Source organism: Orbicella franksi, chromosome 13 (genome assembly GCF_964199315.1).
Source record: "Orbicella franksi chromosome 13, jaOrbFran1.1, whole genome shotgun sequence".
Taxonomy (NCBI): Eukaryota; Metazoa; Cnidaria; class Anthozoa; order Scleractinia; family Merulinidae; genus Orbicella; species Orbicella franksi.
This window is the reverse complement of record NC_138157.1, coordinates 9,126,419-9,149,503: the sequence shown is the minus strand read 5'-3', so window position 1 is coordinate 9,149,503 and position 23,085 is coordinate 9,126,419. Positions and strand designations below refer to the sequence as shown.

General features: G+C 38.1%; 2 protein-coding genes across 3 annotated transcripts in view; one reads left to right on the top strand and one right to left on the bottom strand.

Moving 5' to 3' along the window:
• The window catches only part of LOC145464976 (putative phospholipid-transporting ATPase IIB), a 34,099-nt gene extending 13,667 nt beyond the window's left edge, over nt 1-20,432 (bottom strand). The window contains exons 1-17 of one of the 2 annotated variants that reach the window (XM_081448788.1): nt 20,007-20,057; nt 18,199-18,244; nt 17,012-17,075; nt 16,564-16,635; nt 15,434-15,547; nt 14,112-14,220; nt 13,573-13,631; nt 13,291-13,342; nt 13,032-13,126; nt 11,769-11,849; nt 10,926-10,998; nt 10,118-10,194; nt 9,415-9,504; nt 8,820-8,890; nt 8,086-8,251; nt 7,374-7,430; nt 6,134-6,199 (exon numbers count right to left, since the gene is read on the bottom strand). In XM_081448788.1, the coding sequence (XP_081304914.1) occupies nt 6,134-6,199; nt 7,374-7,430; nt 8,086-8,251; nt 8,820-8,890; nt 9,415-9,504; nt 10,118-10,194; nt 10,926-10,998; nt 11,769-11,849; nt 13,032-13,126; nt 13,291-13,342; nt 13,573-13,631; nt 14,112-14,220; nt 15,434-15,547; nt 16,564-16,635; nt 17,012-17,044 (1,215 nt within the window). In that variant the 5' untranslated portion in view covers nt 17,045-17,075; nt 18,199-18,244; nt 20,007-20,057. Of the gene's footprint in view, nt 1-6,133; nt 6,200-7,373; nt 7,431-8,085; nt 8,252-8,819; nt 8,891-9,414; nt 9,505-10,117; nt 10,195-10,925; nt 10,999-11,768; nt 11,850-13,031; nt 13,127-13,290; nt 13,343-13,572; nt 13,632-14,111; nt 14,221-15,433; nt 15,548-16,563; nt 16,636-17,011; nt 17,076-18,198; nt 18,245-20,006 lie in introns of both variants that reach the window. The other variant, XM_081448787.1, reaches the window with a different exon arrangement.
• LOC145464985 (melatonin receptor type 1A-like) lies at nt 2,406-6,127 on the top strand. The gene has a single exon (XM_081448799.1). The coding sequence runs from the start codon at nt 4,172-4,174 to the stop codon at nt 5,168-5,170; it is 999 nt and encodes a 332-aa protein (XP_081304925.1). The 5' UTR covers nt 2,406-4,171; the 3' UTR covers nt 5,171-6,127.
• Nucleotides 20,433-23,085: the final 2,653 nt, after the last annotated feature.

Genomic DNA, 23,085 nt, shown 5'->3' with positions numbered 1-23,085 from the left:
TAACGCAGCAAGTTTAAAAAATGGCGGATTCTGGTAACATCAAAGTGCCTGAATCTTCTTCTTCAACTCCTACTACTCCAATAAAATTCTTGCTTAAGTGTTTTAAAATTGGTGTATTTTTACGACAAAAATAAGAGATATTAAGCGGGTTTTTCGAGATATTTAGAAAAATTTTTGAACATTTTTTAAGAATTTCCGGAAAAGGTATTCAGGCGATTTTCAGGTGGCTCATTATAGTTTTACGATCGCACGCGCGCATAGGACGAAAGCTCAAGTACTCTGCGCGCGCTCAAAGGAAAACGTCAATGTTTTTCGATATTTCATGACGTCATCATGAGCACAACAAGCCAAACTGACAGTAAATTTTCTCGCGTTTCCTTCGGTGAAATTCCGTAAAATTTGGCAGACGGGTAACAAATACTTTAGTTTAGTTGGAACTCGTTTTTCAGGGAAATCTATCTGACCAGTTTTTCCGTAGCGCTAAAAGACCCAAATTTGCACAAATCTAAAAAAAAAAAAACTGCCTTTACAAACCATACTTTTCTCTTGTTTAAAATTCGTATCCCGCCGGGTTTAATGTACTGTAAAAAGTTGGAAGATTTGACCGAAAGGAATTCAAGAAAATCACAAATAAAGCCATAAAAACGGTCAAAAACGCATTTCTTGGGGCATTTATAATTCAAGATTAAAAGCCAAGATTTTAACAGAGATGATAGTAAATCAATATATCATCATTCCTAATTACATTTAACAAGTTTGAGAGGACTGGGTGTTAAAACGAATGCAGAAACAGCTTTCAAAACATAACACTAGCGTGCGGAACGCGATAAATCAATACCCTATTGAGCCACCTCAACTGGTTTTTGTGGAAAGCCCTGGCTGACATCACAGTGGCACACAAACAAAAAAAGAAAGTCACCACAAATCCTCCACGCAAGCATAAAATGAAAGACGATTGCGAGGCGAACGACTGGTTTACCAGTGAATCAGTAAGTTTGATTCAATTCTACTAAATAGATCCTATACCACCACACTGCAGCAGAACATCAACAACTTGAAACCTGGCAAGACAGATCGTAAAAGATCACATGTCCCCACTATGCCTAAAGCGCTTTGCATAGAACTGAAGTGTCACCAACAAGATTCACTCAATATTAACTACTCGTTTATCTTACAAGGTTCGATCTTCTTTCCTGTATAGTTCAATACTTCTACAAGTAATACAACGGCAACTTAACGGCCAAGTCTTGCAAACTCAGTTGATCAATTGTCTTCACTGTAGCACACCCCCTGTGATTTTATTTTTTAGTGAAAAGCCGGTCTATCATAAAAAAAATTCACCACTTCTACGTTCGGTGTACCTGTTGTAAAAGTGATAATTCACAGCTCATTCTACGATGTCTCGTATTAAGCCGACATCATTCGACAACTTTGAAGTGTTCCGTAAGAGGAAAATATTTGAAGTCAATTGGAAAATGAAAAGTCAAATATTGCAGAGTTGATTTCCATGTAAAGCGACTTAAATTTGGCGACTGTGAAACGAAGTGGCTTTGCTTCACTGCAATAAACAAAATTACTGTCAAATCGAACAAACGTTGGGATAATATTCAGTCTACTTCGGTGAAAAACACCGAAGAAGTGATAATAAATCATGGAACGTAGATGGAATAAAGAACTCTTTATTTTAATTAGTTTCCAGCTTGTGGACGGCTGGAGGCGAGAAAGAGGCTCAATTTTTCCTCAGACGAAGGTAAACATTAAAATCTCGATCTTTCAGGTAACAGAGTTTCTCCTTATTTCCCTTTCGATCGTGATTTAAATTGGTCTTGATTCTGGAGATGATGTATTTTTTTCGTGCAAATACCTCCAAAATTAATAATAACTTTAACAGCGAGCAAACTATCATTTGGCCACCAAACTTAAGAGGAACAATATCATCCAAACCGGCTTTCTTTCCTGCCACGTGAATTTCTTTGATAGTTAACGATCCGCGACAGAGATCCGATGAAAGTAAATTACTGAACCCAATATTCTGGCCAATATACTGTTCTTAATTGATTCCTGTAATAGAAGATTGCATTCCAAAGTTCAATTGTACAATGAATATGCAGGATACACGACCAACTAACTGTCTGTAATCTGTGTAAGAAAGTACCGTGTAGCCTCTTTCAGCTCTTCTACCATCACTGTTCTTATCTATTGCATGGAATATTGAATTCACCCTACACTGACTGGGTTTTCGTAAATTCATCCCTCGATTGTGGAGCAAGGTGAGCGTACGTTACTGTGCCCGATTCTATAATTATTAAAGTCTGGTTGGTGGTTCAAACTTGTTCATCGTACTTCATGTACAGTTATCTTTTCAAAATACAATTACCACCGTTCGTAAAGCTGTTAGAGCCAAATTTATTTGCGATGCTACGTAGAACACGAAATTTATCCCAATATTAATTGCTCAAATACTTAATCCTCATTCAAAGTTTTTTTTAAATCAGTTTTGTTTTAAACCAAGTCAAACTTCTTTGTATAAATGTGGCGATTTTTTTAGTATTTTTCTAAATGATATTTCATTCATCGATAGTTGAAAAAATCGTTTATGTTACAATTGCCACTGAGAGAAGGTAACTCAATATTGAATAATGTTGATTCATATAGCAGTAATGACATCAAATTCTTATCAGTTTATGTCAGTAAAATAATTCATTATCTCATCTGTCATTGTATGGGGTCTCTTATTTTTTTATAGACCAACATTAGAGTTTGTTGTTTTGTTTCATGAGCTATTTTATTTGTTGACATTTAACTGCAATACCCAACTCTCTTAGACAGCGTTTACATTACAGAAATTTGAAAACGCCACTTTATTTCTACGGTTTGGCCTACCGTTCACACTATACCGTCATGAAAACGCAGCTTTTCGAAAACGCTCTTCAAACCGGAGGAATTTGAAAACGCCGGCTTTTAAATTTCGTATGGGCGGAAAACAGTGGAGCTTTTCGAAAACGATTGCGACACGACAATCAAGTGATTTCCCTGACCGAGTTTTCCTTAAAACAAACATAAATCCAAATTAACCGGTGATTGTTGCGTTTTTAAATTCCTCCGGCGTAGTGTGGACGGAAAACATTCGATGCGTTTTCAGAGTGAAACTCCGTTTTCAAATTCATTCGGGGTAGTGTGGACTGCGTCTTAAGGCCATGAACATGCGCAAAAATAAAGAAACCAATTTCTCTCAATCAAAGAGCTATTACGTAACCCCTCTTAGCCGACCCACATTAAGGTCAATATCGTAGAGCTGTATTGGAGAAAAATCGACTTTCAAAACAGTAAGAGCCACCAGGAACATTTTTGTAACAAACTGTGAAATTTAGATGCAAATGAACCCTGTTGAAGGCTGACCTGTCATGTGACGTGCAGTGACGCGTGAGCAAAATCACTCTAAATATCGCATCAAGTACAAGCAAGGCTAAACCTTATTACAAGCAAATTCTCGTAAATCTGAACGGCATCGATCAGAATCTAATCTGGTAAGTTGGGGGAAAACTCTTGATACTCTCGTTTGTGTACAGTGCCGAAAACAATACCACCTGCTTTATGATCAGTTCATACTCGTGAACCGAAATCTTCTGTTGATCTTTTAATTATATTTTGCTTCGGGCAGTATGATGTTTTTTTGTTGTTGTTGTTGTTGTTTTTTTGGTTTCTTTGATGGCGTATCGGCGTTACACGTCCTGAGCCGACTTTGTTCTTTTATTGACAAACTATTTTGACTAAACAAAGGCATCTTGAAGCGAGGGGTGTATTCAGCGAAATCCTTCCACACAGATTATTAGACAGGTGTAAGAAGACATCATTACTTCGATACAACTCGTTCGTTACGTAACGTTTGTGCATGAAATACTCTGTATAAAGCAGCGTAAAAAAACAGCAGTCACGCATTAATAACCTGAAAAAGTCGAAATAGTGCTGTTGCATTTTTTGATTTGCATGATAGCATGTTTCCCTATTGCTTTTTAAGCCGGCTCGGGCAATCTACCACAGCGAAGACCTGCCCAATAAATTTACATTCTCTCTTCTCTTTACTGGCTACAGGTAGCGCGTTAGGAAATTTTCTCCAGCAAAGAAGAAACAAGACAAAAAGCTGTACTGCGAGTAGGAAAACACATCAATCATGAATTACTCCACAAGAGAAACGATCCTGGCCATGGAGCTGTCCAGCCGAGGACTCCCGCAAAAGATAACAGAGTGCATTTTTAGCGCAGTTTTCATCCTCACAGCGTTAATTGGCAATGTTTTGGTTTGCTTAGCCATCAAGAAGAACCCCAAGCTACGAACAGTGCCCAACTATTACATTGCCTCGCTGGCCTTGACAGACATGCTCATGTCACTATTAGGGATGCCGCTGACTTTCGCCGCCTTGATCGCGGATGGCTGGATATTAGGGGATGTCCTCTGTCAATATCAGGGCTTCATTGGCACTGTGTTGGGCATTGCATCGTTGTTGATTATCACGCTAACAGCTGTGAATCGTTATTTTAGAATCGTACGCGTAAGGCAATACCCAATCTACTACACAACAAAGAAGGCCATTTTAAGTATCATTTTAGCATGGTGCCTGGCATTAATCGTCCCCGTTCCGTACTTCGCTATCGGAAACCGCTATCGATTTCATCCTGGAAAGGCGTTCTGCTTTTTCGATCTTGACAAAAATCACGTTATCTACAATGTGTCGACTATAGTCTGCTTTGCGGTGCTCCCATTTGGAGTGACTGCGGTGTGCTATTACAAGGTTTTCCGCACAGTTAGAAAGCATAACATCACACTCGCGCAAACAAGAACATCCGGAGCAGGGAGGTTTGGTATCGACGAGGTGCAACTCGCCAAGCTACTTTTCGTGATACTTCTGAGCTTTGGGGCGTGCTGGACACCGTTTGTTATTATTGATGTCATCGGAGCTTTCAAAGGACAGTTCTACTTTCCAAGATACGTTTATCTTGTTTACACGGTGTCTGTAGAACTCTCCTCTTGCATCAATCCAGTTATATACGGTGCCATGAACAAGGAATTCAGGTCCGAATTTAGGAAGATAATCACAGCTTTTTGTTGTAGAATTTCACTTCCCAAGATGACTTCACGAGCTAAATATGTCTTTGATTCACAGCGCAAATGAACTAAACAGACTTATCAACAAGAGTAATGTCGTGATAAATAACACCAAACTAAAGCTTGAGAGAGAAGAGTGCCAAGAAAGACTCGTAATGGACATTATGTTGTTAACTGTCGAAAAAGTTATCATTTGGAGGGTGGTATGGTGGAAATGATAACTGTCAACCAACGGTCCTAAATTTTAGATCGTGTTTTGTCAAAGCGAAAACACGTGACATATCGAACACCCAAACTCCAGATCTGACTCTCCTGAGGCCCTGCCCACATAAAATAAAAGTCTTTTTGGAAGCAATACCTAAGGGCTTACGAAAAGTACCGTCCGGTCGTCTGGGACAAGCAGATTTTCCTGTGGGGCAAGTATCGTTTCATGTCCACTTGCCCGACGGACAGGCGCCCAGTGATTAGCCAATCAAGTCATAAAAAAGGGAAACAAAAACAAGCATGGGCTTGCCCTGGCCAAGCGAAATTTGAGTTACTTGTCTCAAGGGCAAGCTCGATTTCAAATTTTTTTCGACCTCTGCAGTGCCTACTAATTGTAGATGACTTTCCCACCGAAAACTTGGCGTCTACACTCCCTTTTGTGCATAGCTTTCCTCGCCCACGATATGAGAAGACACTAGAACCGAAATTTGCACATGCGCATTGCGACTCAGTGTTCTCGATAGCCGCCGTTTTTGCTGTGCACGGTATTTACAGGATAAGGTTCCTTTTTCAAAGATCTCCACTTTAGACCGCGTTTTCAAATGTACGTCTTTTTCGATGAAAACGATGAGTGTTTAGGATCGTTTAAATTTTAATGGTGGGCGAAAGCGCGTCAGTATGCGTTTTCAAACGAAAAACCACTTAGAATGTTTGGGGCCTAAATCTTTCCCTAAGTTCCAGGCCTTTTAAAAACTCGACTGCGTTTTCAAAACTGTATTTACATGTAACTGCAGCTACTTGGCAAAACAATCTCTCAGACACAAACCTTTGATCCCTGTGCAGTCTTTTTGGATGATGATGGATCAAAGGACGTGCTCACATGGCTTATAACCTGTAATGTGAATACCAAGAGATTAGCTTTGTTACAATAACTGAGAGAATTCTTCCGGCCAATGCTTTGGTCAACGACAATGGTCTGTGAGAGTATGGAACATGGAAACGATGTAAGCTGGAGCGAAAAGCAAATTTCGGAAAGCTTCAAAGTTGAAGCAAAAAATGATCATACGATCTCACTGTTAAACGCGCCCCAAATTTCGTACCAAATTTCTAACTAATTGGGGGCGTCGACCACATTGATCTAAGGCGTACTTACTTGACATTCCATGTTGCCGTGCGTCTGTTCAGTAATAGATCACAGAAGAAGCCAAAATATGGTAAGAACATCGGTGACACACTCGGGTATTGCCTTGGGTGCCACTTTTTTGTTCTTACCACATTTTGACGTCATCTCATCAACTGCTGAACAGACGCACGGCAACATGGAATCTATTTGTTACATAGACTATAGAAATGAAGCCATAATTATAATAATTTATGTTCAATCCTTTTCAGTGAATCCACTACGCTTACAGCTCGTGGTTCCATTTGAATATTTATGATGTCAATTCTATGGTCTGTAGGACCATTGAAAACCGCAATTTTTATATAGAATGCAGTCAAAAAGCATTTCTCGTAACAATGAGACTGTCGAAACACAAGACAGTGAAAGAATAGCCTTTCGCGTAAAAAAACAAAAGAAAAAGAAAAACGGGGAAAGAAACCGCACTTCGAGCTTTGAAGAAAATTAGAGTGTCCAGAAATGAAACGATATCAGCCGACACTCACACTGAAACATGCCGAAATGAACGAAGTCAAAAGACTCTTAGATACCGTAAACTGCGGCGGTAAACCCTGAGCTTATACAACGTCGTGAGGGGGTTTGGATGGGCTTATAAACCGAGGGGCTTATATCAGGGTTATACGCGGAATAAAACCATTTCAAAATGAGCTACAGCAGTGTTGATCGAAATACGTTTTTCATGTACTCGTTTTTAATTAAGCTTTAAAACATCATAGTAAATCGAATTCATTTCAAGTTGACTGGAAGGGGGCGTATATCCGGAGGGGCTTATAATCGGAATATTTTATATGCAGGTAGATGCGCCTACAACGAGAGGGACTTATAAGCGGGTGGGCTTATAACCGGTAGTTTGCGATAACATAGTACAATTATCCAGTAAGCCTACCTCCTCCATGGAATCTGTTCCGAAAGATACCGTTCCCAAGTGAAGACGTTTGAAAACCTGTTTAATAATAAAATAGTTTGGATAACGTTGTCAGGACATTCTTCCACCGAGAACAAAGTCCTCACGAACAATATAAATCAACTGAATTTAGTTTCAACTCTTCAGTGGTTATTCCAGTCCCTGTGGCGACTCAACAGTTGTTTGCTTGACAATATAAAACATTGTAGAACACGAGGAGCACTACGTGAATTGAAATTCGTAAATTATTTTATAAAATAGCTTAGCTACTACGCGTGCTCTCATTGGTCGATGAGTGTGTTTAGATGAGAATATGTAAACAAGTTCGTGAGGTTTTATATTCGCGCGTATTTTTGAGAATTATTTTATAAAAGCAATACAGCACTTTTTCCGTATTTACATAGCCTCATCAACACTCGGGGGGGGGGGGGGGGGGAAGGGCAGGGAGAAATCTCGAAAGTTATGCATAACGGTCTCGAATTCTCCCAACCCTCCTCGTGTTTAAAAGAGGCTATGTAAACATGGAAAAAGTGCTCTATTGCTTAAGTTTAAGTTCTGATTAATAAAGCAATTGATTTAAAATTTCCTTAAAACTGCAAATGGGAATCGGAGTGCAATATCCTTACTGGTCTGAGACAAAAAAAAATTAGTTATCTTCTGTTTTTATGAAAACGTTTAAATGAAAGTCAAGTACCATTTCATTTTCAGTCAGAGTCCCTGTTTTATCGGACAGTAAATATCCTATTCGCCCCAATTCCTCTGGTATAGTACTGCTCCGCACCACTGTCCCGGGAATATTTTTGTCGTGTATTATCATCCATGAGTACACAACTTTACCCAGATCCAAACTCACTCGGAGACTGCAAGGGAAGATAGAGAAATCAGCTGGAAGAATGAGCAAAAACAGGCTTTGAGTTGGATATTTAGTCAACTAGCGAGTCTGAGACCCAAAACATTGCGTACTGATGACGTAGTTCGATGCACAATGCATCTGATTGGTTGGAATTTTCCCGCGCAAGTAACAACCAATTACAGACGCTGCACGGATCTCTGGAAAAGTACGTCATCAGAATGGTATTTTTTGTGTCGAATCTCTGACGTCTCTCCAATGGGGAAGAATTGAGCGCAACGGATTTCAGATTTTCATGAACGTAGCTCACTGCCGACGTTTACTATTTTCAACGGCATTCTGATTGATAATGATCACTCAAGATTGGGTATTCAAGGATTAAACTAAGACTTCACCGGTAGACTGAAAGCATAAGAACAAAAGACCTGTCTGAAGAGGGTGGTGATGGTGATGGTGATGGTGAATCAAGGACATCAATCTCAAAATACTCTAAACTTCGCTCGCCTTGCTTAATCACATCTTTCAAGATGATAAAAACCAAGACCCTCGGAGATCATCGCAAGCCTGCTTTATCTTACCTTAGAGGAATGATGTACGAAAACAAGAGGATGAAACGAATGAAGTAACGATACCAAGGCCCATTGTAACCCTAGACAAGCAAGAAACAAGAAACGTAATTATACGACATTATTAGTGTTATTTTCTGATACTGAACTCAGTAGCAAGAGAAACTCTATCAGCGGATGGTCCCATAAATTATGTAAGATTTTCTTTTCGACTTGTACATTGTGTTTATGAATGAGAAGGATGCTATTGGGGATTAGTAGATTTGAGATCGATTCAACTAAAAAGTACATCCCACGTGAAAAGTCATGTGGGGTAGTCTATCTGGCGCTGTATTAAAACTTTTTTGTCGAGATTTTTTTCCATCCCTTACTTTTGTCCTGTTTCACAAAATTCACTCATAATATCCCCCCTGAAAAGCAGCTAATGATGATTTTTCAAAACTGGCTCATCGGATAACGCAATTCGAGCTCAAGAGTTTTGATTGGCTTAGCCATCATGGTATTTGAGCCATTATGCTGTAAGTGTTTCCAATAAAACAATTATTCCACTCGTGCTTGTTGGACGTGAGATGATTAAAGCCAACTCATATCCAACGCGTTTCTTTACCTTGATCGATACCATGCCCAAAGAAAGGCTGAGAGTGGCTATAAACAACACTTTGGTTAGATTGTTCACCTCAGCATCAATAAGCCCAAACTAGAGAAATGGGAAAAGGGTATTCATTAAATCAGTGTTCTCATAAATGCCATACATACGGTGTACATGTAACTTGATAAAAAAATTGAAAACTGTTTCACACTCGCGATGAGTCTACTGGATTTCTCTCAAGTTAATGGATCCCTGAATCATTCTAAACTACACCAGATGGACGCAATATTGTTACAGACACTTCATTAACCAGCATTCATTAAACATTTCTCACTGCAGTGTTACAGTCCCCTAGAATTTCAACCCTTCGTAATGACTTGTACAGTTTCTGATCACCTCTCGAAGAAAACAAAGCTAGTCTGGAGAGAAACAGCACTGTCAGTCTTGCAGTAAACAGCATTTGCCTCGCTTGGGAGAAACAAGGTTTGTAGCGTAAGAAGTATTTATTTAGTAGCCTATACTTGAGCAGTGTTGTAGCAGTTTAGGTTAGATGAAATTGTGTTATCAGGTGCTTCACTCAGTTACAACTGACGACAAATATCTGAGCAAAAAAAAACAGTTCTCACTGATGGTACAGTACTAAGGGGCTTATGGAATGGCTGACTACATGAAGTTTTTTCTTCAACTAAACAGAACGTTTGTTAAGTTTACAGTCAGATACCTTTGTTTCAGGGTTTGATGTGTTCATTACACTTCTTGTCTCTGAACCTGTGTAGATCACCACTCCAACAGCAGTGCCTTAACAATAATCACAAACAAGTTCTTTTACTTGCTTTACAAGAAGACTTCACCCATATTTCCCATTTTGAGAACTTGGTTTTAAATCACAAGAAACATTTCTTCCAAGATAATCAGGTCTAGGAAAAGAAAGAGACTGTGAACAGCCCCGGGGGGACTCCTATATAAGAAGGTTGTCATACCTTTTAATAGGAGTTTAAAAAAAAACAGTTTTGGTACCTCTTAGGGTGTTCAGCATAAAAAGGTCCACAGGGGAGCTTTAGCGGTGCCTTTTAGGGTACTGAATCCCCATCCTTTTTTTTATTGGAGTCCCCGCCGAAGTGAACAGTCTCCTTCCTTTCCTAATGTGCAATGTGTTTCATTTCCTAGGGTGCAACCAGTGACTGAGCAGCGAGTGGCAAAGCCATGAGCCACAGACGCAGAGAAAAAGAAAAAAGGCTCTACCCCATTCCCTCCTCGTTTCCTTCCCTAATTTGCAAAATATTAATTCAGTCCTGCACAGAGAGGATTTCCGGTAAAAAAACGACCACTCGTAGTCAACCTATAATTATATGTATGGGAGGTTGGTATTTTGCTTGTACAAGTAGCTAAAGAAACATTTCTTTTCTATCCTTTCAAACCCATGATGAAATGTTTTTGCTTGAGAGGTCACATGTTTTCAATCATTCTTAACTTAAATACCACCTTTTTAGCCCAACTACATGTACTCTTATAAGCTTTTCTACACCCACCTGATGCTATCACCGTGTTGGCCCACATGGTATTCTCTATACTGAGAGGAATTTCAGTCCTTTCTCCATCGTACTGTATGGAAAAATTTACAACTGTTAGCAAATTGTTAATTTTGGTCACACTGGAGAAGGCCTACATAGGGTAAAACAGAGGGTTTTGTCAAGAACTTTTATCATGAGCCCCTGGTTCACCAGAATGGGCAACCACTCCCTATGTCACGACTTTTTAAAGTCTGACAGTAGTCTGTGCTTTACCCCTGCCGGTACATGTACATAGTAATTGCCTTATTCTTACACTAGGAAAGGGTAGGTAGGGTTAAGTCTGCACATGAGCCAAGGGGGCCCATCAGGCCAGAGCTTATCCTTGCTTCCTTAGCATAAAGCGACCAAGAGTATTTCTACCCTCTCCTGGATGGGCTGCTAGTCCATCGCAGGTTACCCCACAGTATTAAGTTTGCTGGTGTAGAGAGGCACTGTGAGAGTAAAGTGTCTTGCCCAAGAACACAACGTAATGTCCGCGGCCAGGGCTCGAACCCAGACCAGTCAATCCCAAAACTACCAGTAGTACACTAACCACGAGGCTACCATGCCTGCCTTCTTACACAGAGCATTACTAAAATAAATTATCACTAATATTACTAAATCTACTGGAGACAGAGAGCCCAGCATTTCTGAGAGATCCCAGAAAGATGTATTGTAAAAGAGGAAAGGGTGCATCCTCTTACCAAACATGGACATACTTTAAGCACTTGAGACCAAATAAGTCTGGTTTCTTACTGGTAACGACATAAAAATGAAGTCATTAAGCACAGAGAAATAACAGGAACAGGAACCACAACTTACCCTTGTAAACGTGCCAACAAAACTATGAATGTCCTTCTGTGGTTTCTCTGCATACACAGATGCACTAATGTTTAGCATATCCTAAAAAAACGTAAAACTAAATTACTAAAGAGAGTGTCGTACCTTAAGGCCCATTTACACAAGCAGTTTTTAGAGTAATTTTTATCGCAGTTTCTACCAGGTTTTTTTGTCGCCCCCAGGGCTGCAACTCCAAATTGCATGTGTAAAGCAGCTGTGATTTCAGTGCAATTCAGTGGTAATTTCAGTACAATATCACCAGAAGGTTTCAAACTTACCACAAAACAACACTATTGTTGTTTACAAGACATGTTTACTTGCTCTGATACAAAATATTTGACGAGTTAATCACATGTCTTTGGAATTCTAGTCACACTGGACACACTTAAAGCTCGCTGAAAGTGCAGCTGGTTGCAGCATGAGTGCAACAAAAATTCATCAGAAATATAGCAAAAAGAAAATTGCGACTAAATATCACCCGTGTAATTGGACCTTAAGGTTATTCCCCAGTATTGCATTGCGCATCCCTACTGCACATAATTTCATGCATGATTAGCGCGCGTGCATTAAAAAATTTCGGCTTTTTCTTTACAGCTGGACCTCGCCATAGAGGTAAATCACCATTTTCTCCCAAACGAGTATGGTGACCTATCATTTTTTTCTGTTGTTTTGAATTGAGTAATAAATTTCCCTGTGTAAAATAAATATGGACCAATTCTCAGTGTAGAACAAAAAGCAATCGTCGGAAACGTAAATTTAGCGAGCAATCGTGACTACAATCATCGTGCTATTATAAGGATTTATATAGGTATAAACAAGGTGCCGTTGCTCCTAAACGAACATGGGGACCCCTCATTTTCATTTCAAAATTTAAGTTCCTCTGATATAAACCATCAATAGGCAAAGTTTCACAAAAATCTCAGTGCAGGTTCTATTTCAGTGGAATGACCTTAAGAGTTCTTTTAACTTGCATCACACCACCAACTTGCCCGCAGGTCCACACATGCCCTACGGTAATGCCATACTCAGACCTGCCTTATCCTTTGTATGTGTGCCCGTCACAAAGATGGGAATTGCAGAGAGGTTTTTTTTTTTTCTTTAGTTAGAGTTAGAGTCATGTTTGCTCAATTGTGTGTGAAAATAAATCAACATTCAAACAGCTGTGCCCATTGATGAGTCCACTTGTCAGTGATGACATTGGCTAAGCAGAAAATACATCAGATGTAGAAAGGTTACATTACTCACAGCATCACAAGGTAGTCTCTGGCAGGGTGCTACAGTCAAACGCAGCTTCCAGTCAGTTTCTCCATCCATTTGATCTGTTCTTAGAAAGCATGCCCCTGAAAAAGAGAATATTTTCCACTGCATACTGGTACTGGTGACCAAATAAACAAACTAAACAAGAAGCTGTAATCATTAATAGCAATCATTAGCTGTAATTTTAACTAACATTTTACATGACATTCATGATTCCTTTATCAAAATAATGATCACAAATCTTTACCAGTCTTTTCTGAAGTTCTCAGAAACACCATATCGGCAGGAACCCTTTGATTCTGTTAAAATAAGCACATCAATATCATTAATGATTTTAATAACTTATAGGCCAAACGAAATTAAGAAAGCTACTGTATTTCCTTGTCCAAGTCATGTGATTAATTTACAGAGTCGAGGTAGCTTGCACTTCATGACTTTGTTACACTTGATGACTTTATCTAATTTCTGGATTTCAGGATTTTGTGACAATTATTATGTCATATTTGTTGATATTTATTTTTTTACATACCTTCTCAACTATGATAAGATCAGACACCTTGATAGCTGAGCTTGGCACCATAACAATACCTATAGTAGAGTACAGGAAATATCAACAAAGAATGTTGAATATTGCTGGTAATGGTATTTTGATTTATAAAATTGATATCAGTTACCAGCAAATGGTCCAAATACCAGAGGATGTATCAAGTTGTTACTGTTTATATTTCATTTTTGCTTTGACATTCGATAAACAAGTTTAATTTTTACTAGATCTTCTCTCTCGGGATAAAATTTTCAAAACAGCTACAAATTTAACCACAACATATAACACATTGAGACCATCAGTCCTGACCATAGTAAAAGTTACCTGAATGGAAACAAAATTTTAACATTTAAAAAATGTTAAAATTTAAATTAAATTTAAATTCAATTGTAATTTGCAATTCTGTAGATAAACAATAACCAAAACTGTAGATGTAGTATATTCAAAACATTAAGCTCCAGAAATTGGAATTTGAAAACAACTATTTCATTGTGCTGTATACAAATCATAGCACATAGCTGGACCTTTCTTTGTGAGCTTCTGGTAAAGCTGTGAGTTGACCTCTCTGTCTCTTCTGAACCTCAAAGAGTCATCATAAGCTTCCCGACACATTGTTACAAACACAACAAAAGCCTGCAAAAGACATCAAGAATTACATGTGGTTTGAATTTTGTTGTGGACTTGAGTCATTCCGTCTTGTTCCTGTGACAATTGATTACCAGTTATTTTTATTACATGAATATTAGGTCCACACTATTTTTTTAGGGTAACATGTAACATGTAGGGTAATGAGGTTAAAGAAATGGAAATACAGTACAAATTATAATACATAATTTGTAGCTATTAGTAGAATTCTAAGAACTACTATACCAATGCAATTTTAATGCTGCAATCTGATTGGCTAAGCTATCGCATAATATCAGTCATTAGCGTGAAGTGGCTTGATGTGGTCAACAAAATGCAAATGTTTTCTCATTTACCCAAAGACAATTTTGGAAGGAACATTTTACAGAAATAAATCAATTATGATCAAATTCCTGACTTAAAGAAGGACAGTCATGGTTTCTTGAAACTGTTGAAAGAAACTTATGCGTGCACACACACAACAGCAAATTTCAAATGAAAATTTACTCCAGGTGATTTTTCTTAAGCATGATATTTAATACCCAGGTGAGAAATTGATATTTGAAGCCAAACAATTTCAGTTACAATTCTACTAATAAAAGCAATGTTTTTCCTGCCAGCTGAGCTTGCAAAAGAGGCAGGAAACGAAGTTCTCTCACACTGAATGGAGGACCTGGGTACGAGCCAGGATGTCAGTTTCACGCTCCGTCATGTGATTCAGTTTTTCTTTTCTTGCCAGACAGTGCAACAGTTTTCCCACCCCTTAGCGAGTTCTTGCCTAAAGTTTATAGAAGTGTATCAACATTTGGGTAGGTTTTTCCTGTTGTTGACTCCGATTCTGTTATCATTGTGATGTTGATAGAAATGTTAATAAAGTGCTGTTGCATTGTCGTGTGGCAGACAAATGGCATTCAGTGTGTGAGAAATTATATTATTCACTCTCAATTTCTAAATGGTGATGATTGATGAGACTTTCGACCTAATCAACTATCATGTCATAGAAATATTGAGCTCATTATCTAATTATAATATTTAATAATTACTAATTAAATTGATTGATTGATCAAATAGTAACCCTGATGGCATCAAACAAAATAGCTATAATAAAGTTAATATCAAAATAAGTTCAATCTAAAAATATTATTTTGTTAGTTTTCTTTTTTTTTTTTTTTTTTACTATTATTAATTTAATACAATTTAATAATTGTTTTTGATCTCTTACCAGAGGACCCCAGTAAGTGTAAAGATATCCAATTCTAAGTTCAGGAATAAACTGAGAAGTGGCGACCACAAGGAAGTACATGTTAAGGAAGAACTTAAACTGGTTGTACAAAGTCTGAAAATAAATAAAGAAAAAGAAAATTTAAAATACACAGCAAATTAGACTGACCATGATAGCAATTAAAAATTCCTTGATTCTGATTGGTTCTTTGCATGTTTTTATCATGAACATGTATTCAGAGCTCACGTACATGAAGTGCATGTATACATGCATTCATTATGTCTCATAACAGTGGTTTGACAGGCACGGATTTAGGACGAGTGGTGACCAATTTCACTGAATGAGCACAATGAGCACTGAAAGAGCAATCTTCTGAAAGAGCAATCTTCTGAAAGAGGTCCAGGGCCATGCCCTCCTGGGAAATGTTTAATTTGGATTTTAACCCCCTAATTCCCTGGGTTTCTGAGTCATTCAGAAAAATCTGATCATTTTCCCTAAAACAGTGGAAAACTGGTATGGATCTGCACCTGTATAATGTCATCACTTCTTCAGTAATTTGAAGGCTACATGCATAATTTGACACAAGATGTGTAATAAGTGCATGTAGGCCCCTATCTCCATTATTCTGATTGCTTACACATGTACATATGCACATAGAATTCTACACAGAATAACTAAGTCCTTTTTAATTTTATAGAAAAGAAAAGCCTTTGTAATGGTAAAATATTATTTGACACAGCAAAACATTGATTACATTAAATGGTATGACACAAAGTGATCTTTCGTATGACTTTGTATCATACCGTACATTCAAAGTGATATTAATATCACTTTGTATCTAACCATTTAAGGTTATCATTGTTTTGCTGATAGCTGCTTGACATCAGTCAGTCAGTGACAAGCTGTACACGTACATGTATGCTTGGCACTGAATGTAAATTATGACACATAGACATAAATTTTCTCAAAAGTACCTGTAGACCATTCATACTTAAAATGTGTTGATCAATGAACATGAATACATGTAGCTCTTACTACTGGCAAAAGCCACGAATAAAAATGACAGTAATTAAATAAGCACAGTCTTTAATTGTCATGCATCAATGGGTAATATATTAATGCTTGCTTACCAATGGGATGAAAGTTAAGATATTGTATTTCTGATTACAAATGACATTACGAGGAAACTTCTGAGTGGCAGACTGAAAACAGAACCGTAAACACATTTTGTTAGTGCCCTTTAGTGTTGTCCACACAAAATACACATTATAAGTTATTCTTATAATGATCCTCATTTTAATCCGTAAATTTAAATCATTCACAGGTTGGACCTAACTTACATTGTACTGCCCACACTTTTTCTTGCTGTTCCTTGATCAAAATGTTAGCTTATTACAGTATAAATATGTATGTTTCATCAATTTGCAGAATTTTTTGTTTTAATTGTTAATTACATAATAAGAATTTCAGATGTACTTGTTAACTCGCAAAATGAGCAGATACAGGTATTAGAAGGTTTAAAACCTCCACACAGTCTACAGTACTGGGTGATAAACAAATGCAAAACATGCAAAATACCTCTCTTCCTAACACAACTGTCCTGGGTTTCATCTCAATTTTTCCTGCTAGTTTATCAAAACAACTGTAAAAAGATACATTTACCATTAATTGACAATTAATTTACAATAGACACTGTTCACAAAATGTAACAGATTGTGAACAAAATGCTTTTAATTTACAATAGACACATTTATAACTAGAGAAAAACACATCCATTCCACTGTGTTATATATAATTTACCACTCGAGATACATCTGATTCTGTGATTCTACCCAAATTATTTTGCGCCGCTGACATATCCCAGCAGGCCATTGTATTCAATTAGAAAATAACCCAAAAGAAAATTCACATGCTGATTGGTTAAAAATCATGTTTCTATTAAACAATTAGATTATGAGCTTGAGATTTCTATCACGTGATAGCTGATGAGGGTGCAGCCCAAGTCAACTATCACGCATAGAAATCAAGAGCAAATAATCTAATTGTTTTAGTATAAATCTATTAGTTGTTCAAAATTTTATCTAAATTCTCTTCACAGACACTTCGAAACAGCAAGAAGCTGTCGTTTTGAAAGCAAGAGCTCACTGCTACGCTACTCACTATCTATCACAGAATAGATAGTGAGTAGCGAAGTCTAGCCAATCAGGGAACAGCATTCCCGATAGAATGCAAGTAGATTTATACTAAAACTCAATAGAAACACAGAACTAGCACAAGCTGTTGACATAGTGATGGTGCAAGCAAAGAGAATTTACATTTTGATGATCACAGTATACAAGTTGTTTTCTTTTTTCATTGGATTATTCCCTAAAAGAAACAGACAACATGTTCTCCCTGTTTCTATTGAGTTTTAGTACAAATCTACTAGTGTGCTATCATGAATGCCGTTCTCTGATTGACTACACTACTCACTATCTATTCTGTGATAGATAGTGAGTAGCATAGCAGTGTACCTTTGTTAACAAAATGACAGCCGCTTCTTGGCATTTTCAAAGTGTCTGTGAAGAGGATTTAGATAAAATTTTGAACGACTAGTAGACTTATACTAAAGCAATTAGATTATTCACTCTTGATTTCTATGCAGATTCATAATCTAATTGTTTAATAGAAACACTCATGAAAGTTTGGGAGAACTCAAGGAAGCTGTAATTTCTTGTTCTCTCAAACTTCCACTCCTGTTTCTATAACTCAATAGAAACACAAACCATGGCTGTTTTCTATTTCTTGAATGTGGTTGTCCTTGGGTGTCAACTGAAATACAAATTATGCACAAAAACTAGGAGTTTCAATGTGAAAGTGGGTGCTGGCGTCAGAGCTTGAAGGAAGTATAGATAATATGATTTGAAATAAATGGTCTAACAGGGGTTGGTGTGGCTTTTTAAAAGAGAATTACGATTTTTCCAACTACTGTAGTTTAGTTTTAAAGGGCTTTTGTGAAACAACAACAGAGCACCAAGATTTTTTTGTTGAGTTAAGAAAAGATCGTTACCCTGAACTTGGTTTAAGAGACCCAGGAAACCTTTAGTAGATGTATTTCCACAACCATTCTTTTTACAAATTAGCCTTTATGCTTAAACATTACCAGTAAAAGTGAAAATGAGATGTTTTAATAGCATGAATTTGTGAGTTTACTGAAACTGGAGCTGTCACGCAATGTGTCATCAAAGGTCATATCAAATTGAATTAAAGCAAGGAAATCAAAATCCACAGAACAATATGATTGCAAGCTTTTCTTTCGCCTCAACGGGCAAATGTAACTCAATGGTCAAATTATTTACCTAAACGGGCAGAGATTTTGATTCAACAATCAAATTTAACACCTCAACAGGTGGAGAATACTGTGAATGAATTGTCTGTGGTACCAAAGTCGCTTTCCAACATAAAGCAGGTTGGCCTCACACCTTCCTCTCTTTTCTCCCAAGACTAGCAAGCTGCAGTCCGCAGTTTACTCCAAATGGAATCATTTTTGCCTAACACTTCACCACTGAATGCACTGAGAGAAAATTGATCTCCATGAAGTATGACTTGATCGATATCTTGGCACCTCCATTCATGAATTGGCAAAAATTGCTCACATAATAGAGCAGCCAAACACATAAAAATCTCTTATCTTCCTCGAGAGTCATCCCTAAACCGTTCATGACCTTGATGAATACTTCCACAAGCAATTAAAGACATTCGTTTATCATGTCCTTGATTTCTAGCCGAGTGGGACAGCTGTACACAGCTATTGCTCAAAATTGATCAATATTTCCACATGCATTCACAAGCACCCTGGATGTCAGAATGCCCGGATATAAAAAACACAATCGACTGCGCATGTCTCCGATCTTACATCCGACAAATTTTGGCTTTTTCTCGCTATTGTAAAGAATAGGCTGCTGCCTCGCTAGGGCTCGCCAGCAATAATAAGGTTTCCTTGTTTTAGCTAGGACCACGAGGTATTTGAGGAGAAGAAATCAGGAGAATGGAAGTCATACAGGCAAAGAACAATGGACAAAACGGGAGAATTTTACCATAAATTAAACTTAAAAGGGTAGGGATTAGGTTCATCCTGCAGGATGATGAGAGGAAGATGATGGCTGAGATGATCAATTCAAATTCAAATATCGCATACATAATTTTTTTTTATAACTAGCTTGGAGTAAAACCTTCTAGATGTATTGAAACATATTCTCTAAAATAAATGGGAACCTCTATCAGTGATATGAGGGACTTCAATAGGTTCAATTGAACTTATTCCGTTTAGTCCGACAATTAGTCCGATTAGTCCGATCAAATTAGGCGCTTAACATGAACTTGTACATTTTCCTAACACACTTCCATCTGTGAACACGCACACTTAAATGACATAATATAATAACATAACTGAACAGTAATATCAAAATCATTTCTCACTATAACTTTGAGATAAATTTAATTTAAATCTTTGTCGTCCATCTGCAAATAGTTTTAACATCAAATATTGTTTAAAATAATTATTTTTTTGGTTAAGGCTTTACTTCAAGCTTACCTCTTACAGGACGTCAAAAATCCACAGCAACACCAGAATCTACAACATCGCTTACAGCAACCTTCCTTCTTCCGTTTATTTTTCCACTTCTTTTTGTCTTTAGCTCCGCTATCAGACGACTGATAGCCTTCCGAAAGAGCCTGATCTTCGTCAAAATCATCGTCAACATCGTCAACCATCAGCGGAGCATCGTCCGTCGAGCCATAACCCAGTTCTTCCTCAGGGCTTGATCGCGACTTTGCCTTGTTTCGCAGCTTCTTGTAACCGTTCGACCCAAGATTACTAAGTGGGACTTCCTCGTATGGCATTTCGACGGGAGAAGTCGACAGATAATCGACAGAATCGACGTACAATCGGGTCGCAGAACTGGTGGTCATAGCTGAACCGCCGCCATTTTAGAAAGTTCTTTTGCAACCGCTGGTCAGCAACTTGCAAACTAAATTTGAGGGGGACGAGGTGGGGGGGGAGGGGGGGGCAGTAAACAGAGTTCTGGAGAATACCTCAAAATTTCAATTCAGAAAATATCACAGGTGTAATGGTACGGTAATCTGCGTTATCATCTAGTCCAGTAGTCGTGATTTGCTGAAAAGTAAGAAAATTGATATAATACGTCAGCAACTTTCAAAAGACAGAACTTCCACCTACCCCATCCTCCAACTACGCCCCTTTCCCCATCCTCCCCGCGCTTTCTTCAAAATATGTTGATCAGGCAACAATAAGCAAGGAATGGAACTTGGTTATTGTCCGTGAACAGCACAACAGTACAGAGCAGCTATTGTTTCATGCTCTGTTTTTAATTTAGTGTCAAAACTGATTAAAAAGCTACTAAAAAAAACTACTGGTGAATATTGGGAGTATTTTTTAAATTCTTTTTCTCTCGCGAAACGCACAGGGAAAAGGCCTTGGGAACGAGGTGGGAATAATGGGCTCCTGTATGTGTACACTCCTGGTCCTAGTTTACGTGGTTCAATTCCACGCGTTTTTCTCCATCCCCCTAACCCGGGCAATCCCCGAGACAAGTCCAACCCTTAGTGCCCAGGGGTGGGGAATCTTTTAAGCCTTGTCCCGGGGTTGTAGGGGCGAGGAAAATCAAACAAGAAGATCTGTTAGATCTTATAACCGCGCTTTGAAAAATTAACTGTTTGCTTACCACTGCAGTCGCAACGCAGTGCACATTTCAAAGCAGTCCTTGATGATTCTTTTTTTACTGTAGACATCACATCACTTGATCAACACGAACTGTATTATTGCACCATCAGTCGTAGCCGTTGTGAAATCTCCGATGACGTAATGGTCTTAATCTGGAACTTTCTTCGGGATATGTGTGGGCATGCACTATATGAACGATATGAACGATTCGATAACAACACTATAAACAATTGCTTTCTTTCTTAAAAGTCATGATTAAATTTCTTTGATGTTTTCCACAAGTAAAGGGCTAGAAAAGTAGTCACACGAGTCACATAATTTAAGACTTCCGTTATTCAAGGCTATTTTTAGTACGGTGGTAATTTCCCTACCAATGACGTAATCCTTGCATGTTTTGACAAGTTCTTTGCTTGGCTTGCAAATATTTAATTTTCCTTCAGATCTATGAACTCGCTGCGATGAAACAGCCAAAGAATTTACGTCATTTGCCTAAAACCACAAGAAATACTAGCAAAACTTCAAATAAATTGATGACCGTCGCTTCTGCCGAAATAACCTTGCAAAATAAACACCATCTTATTTGTCACCTAGGGAAAGTGAAAGCTGCAATGTTAGCGCATTCCATGGCTGACGTAATACTTTTTTTTTTAGCGCGGTTATTATTCCATTTGAATCCAACGCTTCGATAAAACCAAAAGAAAATATATTTTACCCACAACAAAGAAAACAATATCCGTAAAATTGTCCGCGTATTAATGTTTCAAGAGCTTTTGGCGAACAAACACCACACGTTGCGTAACTCGAAATTTGGCCGAGCGGAGGTCTGCGTCTGGTCACCGACAAAAAAAAATAACAAGAAGATCTGTTAGATCTTATAACCGCGCTTTTAAAATTTAACTGTTTTCTTAGTACTACAGTCGCAACGCAGTCCATATTCCAAAGCAATCTTTGATGATTCATTGATTACTGTAGACATCACATCACTTGATCAACACACACTCTATTATTGCACCATCAGTCGTAGCCGTTGTGACATCTCCGATGACGTAATAGTCTTAATCTGGAACTTTCTTCGGGATATGTATGGGCATGAAGATACGAACACTATTACAAACCGCTTTCTTTCTTTAAAGTCACAATTAAATTTAATTGTTTTTTTCCCTTGAGTTAAGGGTTAGCAAAGAAGTCACACAAGTCACATAATTCAAGAATTGCGTTATCTACGGCTATCTTTAGTACGGTGGTTATTTCCCTATCAATGACGTAATCTTTGCACGTTCTGACACGTTCTTTGCTTGGCTTGCAAATATTTAATTTTCCTTCCGATCTATGAACTTGCTGCGATGAAACAGTCAAAGGATTTACTTCATTTGCCTAAAACCACAAGAAATACTCGCAAAATTACAAATAAATTAATGACCGTCGCTTCTGCCGAAATAAACTTGCAAAGTAAACACGATCTTATTTGTCACGTAGCGAAAGTGAAAGCTGCAACGTCAGCGCATTCCATGGCTGACGTAATACCTTTTTTCACCGTATTTATTATTCCCTTTAAATCCAACGCTTTGATAAAACGAAAAGAAAATATATTTTACCCACAAAAAAGAAAACAATATCGGTAAAATTGTCCGTGTATTTATGTTTTAACAGCTTCTGGCGGAAAAAAATCACATGTTGCGTGACTCAAAGTTTGGCCGAGCGGAGGTCTGCGTCTGGTCACCGACAAAAAAAAAAATAATAAACCACGGGTAAACCTAGAACCGCGCTCGGCCCATGGCCGCGCGGTTAATAAACCACGGGTAGATTATGAACCGCGCTCGGCCCATGGCCGCGCGGTTAAAAACTGCTTGCGTACGTATACGTGGTTATCAAACGCACCGCTTGCCGGACGTAAAGAGATTTTTTGAGGGAAAGTTTGTTTCGGCTTGGC

What these genes read in the sequence shown, in the direction of transcription:
- LOC145464985 (XM_081448799.1), top strand. Translation starts at nt 4,172, where the DNA reads ATGAATTACTCCACAAGAGAAACGATCCTGGCCATGGAGCTGTCCAGC.